Genomic DNA, 12,042 nt, shown 5'->3' with positions numbered 1-12,042 from the left:
CCTTATCTATCTTGAAAAATAAAGTTTTAATGTCAGTGTGAATTTTACATCCAAAAATAAAGGATATATAAAAGTAGCTTTGCCAAAAAAATTTTTTCTCTCTGGCTTAAAATGGAACTGATATCATTCACGGGAAATATGTTCAACAAGTATTTCACAGCTCAGGCCAGCAAATACCGGAAATCCCTTTTTTGCACATCGGTCTTTCTGCTTCCGGATCTGTGACTCGTCACATGACTCTTCTTCCGGCTGAAACGAAGTGCCACCAACTCCAATCAGAGACATAACAGATGATGACGCTAACGATAAAATGGTGATTCAAAAACTGTAAGGAAAATTATAATATAAATAAAAGCATAAAATATAACAGTAAAATGCAGCACTGTGGCAAATAAGAGATTAGTGCAGAGCAAATCGTTAATCACGTGATTTAGCCAGGTTTTTTTTAAAAAGTCACTTTCCTCACTTGCAAAACTCTGACGTTAAGCTCAACATAGCTCGTTAAGACATTAATCTGGCTTCGTAATATACCTCAGATCTCACTACCACCTGATAAACTTTCCCTTTCTGTTGCTGCTACCATTACTTCACTCTTCTCCACCCTGATATCTTTTTCTCACCTTGAACCCGTCCACCTCCCTGCCCTCACACCTGTCCTGCATCTCTGCCACTTCAGACTTCCTTAATCTACCCTCAAACACTCTGCATAGAACATTTACATATTAAAAACCTAAATTAAAAGTGCATCAAACAGATTTGTAAGGTCATGGGTCTTTTACTGTTAGACATTTGTTATTTGGTTAAATAAGGAACAAATCTAAAAGAAATGTGGTGTATGAGTGCAGTCGTTTAACCTGACAATACATCCCTGCTGTAAACCTGTGGTACAAATCAGACAAATACACCTTTCAGTTACAGCTTGATCTTTTATTTTCCATTTCGATTATGTAACAGCTGTGTGGGTCTGTCCGTGTGAGTGTGTTTACCCTTGGTTCATCAGAGTAGTATGTGAGCTCAGTCCAATTAAACCATCTCATGTGGAGAGAGACCAAACTAAAGACTCTGGCACAGCAATCCTTAAAATCAAATAAAAATGTCCTCTCTGGACTCTAAATCCTGCTCTTGAGATGGGAGAAGCACTTAGCAAATGATAATTATAGACTAACTCTGCTCTTTTTGCAGGATATGAAATCATTCTGGACTTTATTTGTTTTTGTTGTTTTTTTTCCTTCCCCAAACTCAACAACACTGCATCCATCTCCATTCAAAAAACAAATGGCGCGGCCAGCAGACCGTACGGTCAGGCCTGGGAGTACAGAAAGGGGCGGGGCATGTAGCTACATTAGTGGCATAGCTGAGCTCTCAATATGAGAAAGCTGACACACTGGACTTGGTCTCTCATTTCATATGGTTCATCATAAAAACTGATTCAGTCATGTTTTCTTCATTTGACATGATTTTATTCTTCCCTCCTTTTTTGTCGTTGTTCGTCTCTTCAGCATAGTTGTGTGTAAAGAGAGAGTAGCTGTTTGGGTCGGCTCTAGCAGCATTTCTCCTCTGGGAACGAGTGGAAGAACTCCATGCATGCTGCCATTGTTGCATTTAGTCCTTTTCTGGCACCAGCTTCAGCACTTTGCCAATGGCGATTGTTTTGCCTAATAGTATCAAGAGAATTGAGGGACAAAAGGGCGATTCAAAGATGCCTGAAAACAAATCCAGCTAACTTCAAGCCTGCACGGTGTCCTTACCTTCGTCTCTCAGTGTGAATCGCCCCATCTGAGGGAAGTCTTTGAAGGTCTCTAAGCAGATGACTCCTGCTGCCCGGAGCCTGGCGATACAAACCTGGTCCTGCTTCACAAAGCGTGGTCGTGTTTTGCTTTTCTCTCCCGTCTTCTTGTCCACCAGACAGATTAAGGCCTGTGGTGAGAATTGCACAAGTTTAGCACGAGTAATCAAATAATTAAAGAATGAAATAACCAAATAACTAATATGTAAGCCCAACAGTAACTTACTGTAATTTGCACTTCTTCGATGCAGGTGTGGATGTGAAGGACTGCATTGTAACCAGGACAAATGATGGATTTGTGCTCGATGATGACGATCTAAAAAAAACCCAAAAGAACATTTCAGAGGACTTGAAAACCAGATTGTGTCTTTAGATACTTTGCTGTTAGTAGCCTGTTACAAAAGCACATCATTTGTTTTAATTTCTTGAATATAAGAAAAATAAAGAGTAAAAAACTGAAAAAAAGGCAGTCAACATCCAAAGAGCAGCGTTGATGTCCTTCAAGAAGCCTAGAGAACTATTCCTGAAGATTACTTTAAGAAATTATAAGAAAATTTGCCTTCTTCTGACTCTTTTTTTTTGCCTTATATGCTGTATTTTCCATGTGTGTTTGGAGATGTTTCAATACATACAGTACAGGAAAAGCTGACAAAAGATTCTGCCCGAGAATCCCAGCTGTGCATGAAAACAGCCAAGGAATGACACAATCAACAACAAGCAGGCTTCGCAGTATTCCCAGTGTTTGTTATCTTAACTTCAACCGAGCCACGGGGGGGTCCCAAGCCCGGATGAAATGCATCTTTGATCTTTTCCAGATCAAAAATGCAGATAATCAACAACTAAAAGTGAGACCCGAGTCTCACTAGAGACTACTAAATGGGAAAATCATTTTTTGCATGTTAACAATCTCTTGAAGCTTTGAAATTTTAGGAAACATTTGGTAAAAAAATGAACGTTTTGGACTACAGGTGGGTTTTTGCATGCTGCGTCACATATTCTCTTATAATACCAGAAAAGATCCTTTGAACCTTGTGACCCCTTAATATAAAGCGGTGTGTATACTACGATGTTTAAATGGATGTCTTGCCTAAGCTTATTTTCAGACCTGAAGGTAAGCATTTCACAAAGAAAAGTACAGATTATCAACACATAAGTAACTATTTGTCTGGCAAAAGTCTTACTTTATAAGCCTGTGTCTGCTCAACTTGTCCAAAGCAAGCTCCATCAGACAACTCTGCAATTAACACAGGCTTGAAAAATGTGTCTCCAAAGCTCTTATGGAGAAATGCCTCATCTTTGATAATTACTTCTGCTGGTCTGTGTAGACCTGCTGTGAACACATGATCATCAACCAGAGTGGCGACTGCTTTCTAACATAGCCAACCTGCAAAAGGATGCATTTAGTTTTGTTTTTAATATGAGACACAGCAGAGACACGGGAGCGGATTCATTACAGGAGCCTGTGGTGAGGAGTTTATTTGCTGGCATTAAATTAAATAAATGGCATCACCTGTGGTTACCTCACCCCCTTTCATCCCCCCAACTTCTCCCCACAGTTAACGACTGTCAAAGTCAGGAGTTAGAAGCCAGCATGCAGTAATTATCCAGTCTTTACCTGCGCATCAAAGGTGCGCCCAGAGTGGCAGAGGTTGTCGGGGCTGCAGAGGATAAAACCAGGAAGGATCTCTTCCTCCTCTATGCCCTTCAGCCGCAACTTCAGGTTCTCCCCAGGACTTGCGTCGTCCGTCTCCACATCGTCACTCAGCAGGCTCAAAACCTCCACCGTGTGCTGCAACACACACATGCATACAGCTACACGTGAAGTGAGGAAAGACTATTTCTGCATTGATGCAGAAATATATATGACTGGCAATGAAAATGAAACTGAGTATTTGTGGTTACAGGATCCTCTTTCAATCAAGAAGAGGACTCACCCTGTTTGGCATCATGACCAGCTGCTGGGCTTTACTAATGGATCCAGATTCCAGCTTTCCAAGGATAACAGTACCCATATCCTACAAACAAGGAAACCCACAGTTAGAGGCAATATTCAAGTAAATGCACTATACTTTGCTAACCGCTAATACACCCATGTGTCCAAATAACATCTGCCATATAGATAATTTTACACTGGTGGAATGTCATATCAAATATGGTCAAAGTTTCTTTGCTGTTTGCAAATAATCCCTGTGAGCACAGAAGCTCCGCCCCCCTTCTGTCCAAATCTCCTGTTTACGAGGAGCAGCCAATCACAGGAAAGTTGGCTTAAAGGGAAGGTGGGTGAACTGAAGGAATGCACCATAGCTCAGAACAAGATTATAATAAGGATTATCTTGAACTTTGAATCATGCAAAGCTACTCTAGTAGAGTCCAAAAATAAAAATATACAGTTCAAATATATAAGTTCACTTTAAACAGTCAGTAAATCCATTCTGACTGTGGTGGGTGTGGCTCAGGAGGTAGAGTGGAAGGTCAGAGGACTGTTTCTCCAGCGACTCAAGTCTGCATGTCAGACTATGGTTGGGGAAAGATACTGGGCCAGAGTTACCCCCGACACATGTGTGAGTGCAGGAATGTTAAACAAACCCTTAGGTACAAACAAAAGTGCTATATAAATGTGTAAGTGCCAGTCCATATCCCATTTACTTTAGTCTTAAATACTGCATTTCCTCATACTTTCAATAAGCACATAGTTCTAATGCAAGCCTTAGAAAAACATGGACTCTTGGAAGAAGCAGCTTGCTGTATAAGATATGATACTTTTCTTTTGGCAGTAAAAAAATGAAATAATGATCATGACTGTGAGCTTTCAGACACCACCAAAATAATGCACAGTGTTTTCTCCACAGCTGAAAGGTTGCTGTATCAAAGTCCTGGCAGTCTCAGTGACCATTAGTATGCAGCATCCAGTTGACTGAACCATAATCCCATTACTTCAGGAGAACATCAATTGAGGCTACTTAGTCATATAACTGCTACATAAGGCTCTTATGCAATCGCTGGGAGAGAAAGACAACAGGATAAAGACAGATGATGACATATGAAGAAAGGAAGAAGAGCCGATGGTCAATTTTTGTTTCAAAATAATTCAATTCCAACAACGCTTACAGTGTGTGATGAACTGCTTCCAACATCTAAACCAAGCTGAGCGCCAAGGAGCTCAATTATCTCAAAGAGGAATGGCTGTGCGGAGGCCACAGTGTGTGTGTGTGTGGCTCATTGTGTGACTGTCTGTGTGTTCTGGGAAAAAAACTCAAGAGGAAGCAAAATGACAAACTGACAAGAGAGCGAAAAAAGATTTTGGCAAAGTGAGCACGAACCAAAAGAAATTTTACACCCACTCATCCTCTGAGAGCGGAGCTGTGCAGAACACAAGCTGCCAATGGTTTTGGTTTTCTTCTTACAGGAAATGAGGATCAAAAGCTTCCAGTTGCTCACCTTGTATTTGTCTACGATAGGTAGTCTGACAGGCCCGTCGCTTGATCTGGTGAAGTTTGGCAAACTGTCCAGGTGGGCAATAAATGGCAAACCCCTGTTAGAAAAAGAAATAAGCAAAACAAAAGTAAACAGTAAAGGTTTTTATTGTAGTCAGCATTTGCTTCACACAAATCAATGCACAAAAAAAACAAACAACACTACAGAAAACAGAACAAATCTGTGCAGTCTTATTTCTCTATGACTTATGAGTTCTGTAAAGCAAAAAGTCAAAGAAACACCGCACACACCGGCTTCCTTCATTATAAATGCTGGAAATATTTAAATCAGCATGTGTAAACAAGCCTTACCTCCATCTTTTCATTATTACCCATCATTTATGCATACTGTTACAATTACAGATAGTCAAACACAGCCAAAGCTAGCATATAAATGTGACTTTAATGCTCCGGCTTCAGACCTTTTTTTCCACTTTTTTCCGATTTGCATATTATGAAGTGTGCATGTAGAAAGCAACACATTTGAAATGTTCCCCAATTTATCGCAGTTAACTGCCACGTTATCAAAAACACATTGCATCCAACTGCCAACTTGACCGCCCATTCAATGGCAAACTGATAGCAGACGTTTTATCGCCGTCTTGAAGCGCCAGTCTCTTTAAAGATGGCAGCTGAACACAGGTGGTTGCAAACCTGGTCCCTGTCTTTGAAGCAACCATTTCAAAGGCAACAACATCCCAGATTCACTGCACACTTTTGTAATAATGTTGTTTATGCTGCAGTGCCCAACCTCTGTAGAGGGCCAAATGGAGAAGAAATTTAAATGGAGAGGTTATGAAGCGCTAACGCAGCGTGCTTCAAAGAGTTCATTAACTAAGTGGCTGCCTCAAGGCCTAGGGTAAAATACATAAGTCTGATTTTAAACTACTTTGACAGATTACAACAGAGAACTGTGGAGTTTGAACTCAGCATAATAGATCACCTCCTTTAATTCAAACAAATTGTCTTTTTGGCCTCAGAATTTTGATCCTCTGATTCTCCCAAAGTCACCAGAGGCTGAAGGAGTGTGAGCTGAACACTACATATTGATTCTTTCTTCACACATAATTATCAACTTATGCAGCAAAGCAACTATCCTATCACCCCAGCTAAGCTTTAACATGGCCATTATGATCACTGTGTACTTCAGAATCACTGTTATTATTGTTATTTATAGATTATTATACTGTAAGAGATGATTAAGGCAGTGACCAGTTGGATGACGGGGACTAATTAGTATATTTATGTGCTTAAAGTCAGTAAGGTTGACACAGTGTTGTGGTTTTTTTGGTACTGACCCTTCTCTCTGGTGAGGTCTCACTTTATCTTATAAAGGTTCAAGCCTGGTGATGCCGTTCAGAGCACAATGACCTAACTGTGTTCTGTTTGTCTTGTGTTCTCGCACTGTGAAGGCTTTCAAGGGCAGCCTGTCTGCTTGTTGACAGTGCAGGACGTCACCATGTGTCTTTACATCCAGAGGGGTATAATGAAAACTCTCTACTCTACACAGTAATATAATAATATAACCTGAAGTGTTGACAGAACACCTAGTGCCCCTCTAGTTGTTGCTCATCATAATCATTCATATGGTCAGCACCATAATTACAAAGAATCAAAGAATCCTCCTCACTCGACAGCTCATTTATTCATTTTTTTAATTCACTCACATATTTAAATTACCGTATTTCCCGGACTACAAAGCGCACCTGAATATTAGCCGCACAAGCTAAAATCAGGGGAAAATCCTGTTTTGTACATACATTAGCCGCACCTGACTAAAAGCCGCAGGTGTTTCAATGTTGACTTATCATATGTAAGAGAATATGCACAAAGCGAATTGTCAGGAAAGAGATGGCTGTTTGGAGACACATCTCTTTTATTAATATTTTGAAAAACAAGTTATGGGTACATATTTGCACAACTTTTTAGGTATATGTACAAGTAGCGGTAATTACAAGTACGAAACATGTGCTGTGCTTCAAAAACGAGTAACAAATGTAGTACATAACAATAACCTACACACCAGAAAAATAGATTCAGACTACCTTTTAGGCTCAGGTGGATGGATGGATGTTTTCACACTTTTCCACGCTGTCAGATTCCACCGGTGGAGTTGAGCATAACTTGCTTTTCGCAAGTTTATTGCCGCACACCATCCACGACTCCCGCTGAACGTGTAGCGCTACTTTGAAGTTTGTTTTTCGAGCTACTTGTACGGCACTATGTTGCCTGGCGGATGGACATGTGACCAACATACCACTCTTGAACCCCGATACTGTGTGTCTGATCACATGCCCTTCCGCCAGGCAACGTAGTGCCGTACAACAGCGGAACAAACAAAACAAATCGTCTTACGATATGACAAAAATCATGGACAATCCATAGAAAAGCCGCACCTGACTAAAAGCCGCAGGGTTCAAAGCTTGTGTAAAAAGTAGCGGCTTATAGCCCGACAATTACGGTAGTACCCTTAACTTTATTTTTTCTTAAAAAGCCACGTGTTTAAATATTCATTCTTTCTTTCTTCCCCTTTTATCACTCCAAACATAACATTTATTCACAGGCTTTGTGTCAGCTACTAATCTGCATATCTGTGTAATCTATCCCTTTGTTGTCTTTCTCTTTGATTTGTCTTCCTGCAAAGCACTTAGCGTACATTTTAAATAAACTCTCGCACGCAAATAATAGGCCGAGCCGGGCACTCATCATTTTGTACTCGTCATAGAGCAGGAAATACAGACTGCAAGAACTATATTTGAATTCACTGAAATATAAATAAGCGTGACATACTCAGAAAGAGCTCACGCGTTCAACGCCTGATGACTTCAGGGGCCGTTCAGAGAGCTGACTTACGTGTACCAGGGGCATTCGGATACAGGGTCCTTGAGGTTGGCACCTGTGAGTCCAGAGCAAGGCATAAAGTGGATGTCCTTCTTAGGGTTGAAGCCCACCTTCTTTAGAAATGGCACCAGCTTCTCCTTACACTCCTCATACCTGCGAGAAGAAAACAAAAAAATTATTAAAATATTTCTTAACATTGTGTTTGACATAAATATCACACTGGAATCATTAATGAACAAATAAAACAAATAAAATCAGTCACTTAACCACAACTGGTGATGCTTTAAATGCCAAAATTAATACTAACACTTTCCTGGAGATACTGCATGTTTTTCTTTTTTAAATAAAGTCCGAAATAAACATTAAAATTCCCAAATTATCCATTTTAAATCACCTTTCTAGGCTCCAGTTGACAGTGGGGTCATCCATCTTGTTGATGAGGACAATGAGATGTTTAACTCCTGCCGTTTTAGCCAGCATGGCATGCTCCCGCGTCTGCCCACCCTTTTCGAATCCCGTCTCAAACTCGCCCTTTCTTGCCGAAATCACCTGGCAAAAACCAATAAGGCAAGAGAGAAATATTTAGAGAGCGCCTTTTATATTAAATCAACCCGTGAAAGAACCGGGTGATATGTTTCTGAGGTTCAGGGATAAAGATCTGTCTCACCAGGACTGCTAGGTCAGCTTGAGACGCCCCACCGATCATGTTGGGGACAAAGCTCTTGTGTCCGGGGGCATCGAGGATGGTGAAGTGTTTTTTCTCCGTCTCGAAGTAAGCTCTTCCAACCTCGACCGTCTTCCCTTTGTCTCTCTCCTCCTGATTTGTATCCAGAGCCCACGACAGGTACCTGCAACAACCACGCTCGTGCATTCATTTATGTTTTACAAAAAGGTGCGTACGGCACAAAGAAGGTAAATGCCATCAAAACACGACGCCCCTCACCATGTCTCCCTGTTTTTTTCTTTCGCTTCTCTTTCATATTTCTCCAGGGTTCGTTTGTCCACCATTCCAGTTAAGTACCTTTCAATGAGGGCACAAAGGGAGGAAACGTTAACAAAACGTGCAGCCCAGCGCACGTCCGAGACAGCCACAGGCTTCGGCTGTTGTAACAGATGATTCAACTCTGTGTTTTTATTCTCCTGTATCGCTAGTTGAGCTAAAAACAACTCCATAAAGAAACGAATCAAAAACAACACAAAACATTTAAAAATAAATGGATCACTCACATGATCTGTCCTCCGATCGTCGATTTCCCGGCATCTGGCAAGTACAACCAATTTTTTAGTGAACATAACTTTGCATAAACAGCCTTAGATGAAACACAACCGAATGCAACGCACCAACATGACCAATGAAGACCACGTTAACGTGTTCTTTCTTAGGAGCGTCTGGTGGCGCCGGAGCCACTTTGGGAAGGGGCATCTCCTCCTCTTCCTCCTCCATCATCTCCTCGTCCTCTTTCCCTGCTGCGCCTCCCTCCTCCGCGCAGGTCTCCCCAGACCCCAGATCCTCCTGTCCGCCACCTCCTTCGTCTCCCCCGGGCTCCTCCTTCTGCTCCCACGTCTCTTCCTCTGTGGACATGTCTGCCTCTGTGCTTCCATTCTCCACTGGAGCTGGAAGCACACATTTTGCACATTTCTAGTTATCTAACTCCGCTGTAATAACCGGCATCGCACCGACAACTTGGGGGCTGCTTTTCATTTGCTGGGAGGAACTTTAAAGACGCTGTATGATAGGAATAAAATCAAAAGTGACAACTGACTTATTGCAGATCCTGGGCTTCAGTCAAGCTGATGTACATCTTGCCAGATCTTTTAGCAAACTTAAATCTTTTCAAGCACATTTGCACAAAGATTTCAATCAAACAACTTCAAAGACAGGCCTCACCTCCATTTATCTACATCTCCTGCATAGTCTATTGCTTTAATTCAGCATGCTTTGTAATATGTGCTGCAGGACTTTCTAAATAACCTAAAAAGCACCCTATTGCTACATATCCGTGGTCTGCCCACTTTATAAAGACAAAATCAATGCAATGTTCTGCAACGCAAGCGCGTCAAAAATAAATAAATCAGGAGCAAGAGGACGCTGAAAATGTGCTGTGCCTTGCAGAAGAAGAAGCATCTTCCCTTGGCAACACACAAATAAGCCTCCAGTTTCCGTCACTATGAAATTATGCGGCCCAGCAGTTGAGTACAATGTCTATTTTCTTCTCCACGCCCTTCATTTATAATCAGCTGACTTTGTAGGCTGTCTCGTCAAGCTGTACTTATATTTTGAGACATGTTCGGGGACATCTGAAGGAACAAATGTTGCAGCAACCATCTCCATGAATGTGTCTGCAGGCAATGGGACTAAGGGAGGTGACTGCAGAGCTCGCTCACTTATCTGTCCTTATGTACACTACACGGTCATCTGGTTTTGTGTCCCTGCCTCAGCCACTCTTTGAAAAGCAAAAATGAGTTCCCCATAACTCAAGCAGAGGTGTATGACATCCGGGCAAAAGGCCAAATATGAGGGAAATAAAGCCTCACCAGAACAAAGTTAATATGTTCCTGGTGTAACCAAACACAGTGCACTGACACAGAGCAGGCCGGGGCCTTGGACGGGCAGCTCTTGACACATACGAATCACGGCATGTGCCAGTAGGAGATCTATTTTGGGCAGGAGCGAGTGAGGTTGCACCACATTCTACCTAGGCCCATGCACGTGGGTTTCTACCAATGACAGAAAACCAAATATGGCTCAGTAACTACTTACAAGTAGTGAGCATCCAAGCTTTAAAAACTGCATGAGGTCTGGTGTGATACTTATAACGTGGATGTTAAATCTTGCACACCTGAGCCTGTATCTACCCCCTGAAGCCTGAGCTAGAGCTGTAACTTAACCAAGTGAACATGCAGTGCACTGGAGTACACTGTGGATGCGTACCGACTGTTTCTGACACCTCCATACTGGCAGCTGGATCAGGGGTACCTTAAAGATAAGAAAACAAAAAATACTTTCGTAACTACTCATTAGAAAAGATTGCCCGCGGCTCACATATTCGTTACTACTACGTCATGAATCAGCTATTGCACCACAGCCGCACTTGTGCCGACTTGTTGATGAGTTAGAGGGTATGCTGTGCTGTTCAGCACAGCGAGTTACACACAGGAAGGCTAACTTAGCTGGACTAGCAAGCAAGCTAGCAAGTTAAGCTAACTTCCAGCCAGCTGTCTGGAATTTAACCTACCATCTGAAGCCGGCATTTCCACAGCGCTGGCTTGAAGGAAGCTTGGTACAAACACCGGGGCGTTAACGTTGGGGACAAACGGCTTGGCGTTGACGTTAAGGGCGGCGAAGGCGGTTGGGAGTCCCGCCGCGGCAGCAGGGGCCTCGGCATCCTCTTCCAGCTCCCACGAATCCGGGGCTGTGTCTCTCGTGTCCATCGCTGCTTTTTCCAGAGTTGACAGGCTTCCCACCACCGGGCAAGGCGAATGATTTTTGTGGTTCCGTTTATACGGGTTTAGTTGCTGGTGTGTTTTAGACTCTTAGCAGCACGCTCGGTGAAGTTCCCATTGCTTTGTTAAGCCTTGCCTTGACAAGCATATGGATCCCGTAGCTGACGAGAAGTGGTGCACGGCAGCTGCACGTCCCTCGCACACCGCCAGAGGGCAGCACCGGACACCTGCAAACCCGCTAAGTATACAGTCAGGGTACAATTAGTCTTGCAGCCCCCCCCCCCCCCCAATGAAACCCAAGTATGAAACATCAGAAAAGGGATTTTTATTCTTTATTAATTTCATAACAATCTCTCAAACAGAAACAACACCACCACCAAATAGTACAATACTATATGTCAGACTTTAATCTTTAACAAATTACACAAGGTTAATGAAGCTATTAATAAATAAATAAATAAATAATATAACTAACAAGTTGACGGGTTAGCAAGGAAC

At 42.2% G+C, this 12,042-nt stretch overlaps 1 protein-coding gene across 2 annotated transcripts; it reads right to left on the bottom strand.

Annotated features, from left to right (window-relative positions):
- Window positions 1–920: 920 nt before the first annotated feature.
- Window positions 921–11,739, bottom strand: gspt1 (G1 to S phase transition 1). 2 transcript variants are annotated; one of them, XM_085361256.1, is made up of 14 exons: window positions 11,337–11,739; window positions 11,033–11,077; window positions 9,442–9,714; window positions 9,328–9,361; window positions 9,044–9,121; window positions 8,768–8,948; window positions 8,495–8,649; window positions 8,113–8,253; window positions 5,225–5,318; window positions 3,721–3,801; window positions 3,402–3,575; window positions 2,013–2,102; window positions 1,749–1,917; window positions 921–1,655 (listed from the first exon to the last, which is right to left on the bottom strand). In XM_085361256.1, exons 1-14 carry the CDS (start codon window positions 11,530–11,532, stop codon window positions 1,603–1,605), a joined length of 1,764 nt encoding a protein of 587 aa, XP_085217382.1. In that variant the 5' UTR covers window positions 11,533–11,739; the 3' UTR covers window positions 921–1,602. The 2 variants fall into 2 exon arrangements, with proteins under 2 accessions (XP_085217382.1, XP_085217383.1); XM_085361257.1 differs by lacking the exon at window positions 11,033–11,077.
- Window positions 11,740–12,042: the final 303 nt, after the last annotated feature.

This window comes from Diplotaxodon limnothrissa, linkage group LG8, assembly GCF_057381915.1.
Source record: "Diplotaxodon limnothrissa isolate DT_005_m linkage group LG8, D_limnothrissa_male_GT1.1, whole genome shotgun sequence".
Taxonomy (NCBI): Eukaryota; Metazoa; Chordata; class Actinopteri; order Cichliformes; family Cichlidae; genus Diplotaxodon; species Diplotaxodon limnothrissa.
Note: the sequence above shows the minus strand (reverse complement) of the source record. Positions and strands in the feature narration are given on the sequence as shown.

Coding starts and splice junctions, on each gene's coding strand:
- gspt1 (XM_085361256.1), bottom strand. CDS start 11,532: ATGGACACGAGAGACACAGCCCCGGATTCGTGGGAGCTGGAAGAGGAT. Junction 9,715..11,032: donor GGAGGTGTCAGAAACAGTCG/GTACGCATCCAC, acceptor GTGTGCTTCCAG/CTCCAGTGGAGAATGGAAGC. Junction 2,103..3,401: donor GGCGCACCTTTGATGCGCAG/GTAAAGACTGGA, acceptor GGTTTTTTTTAG/ATCGTCATCATCGAGCACAA.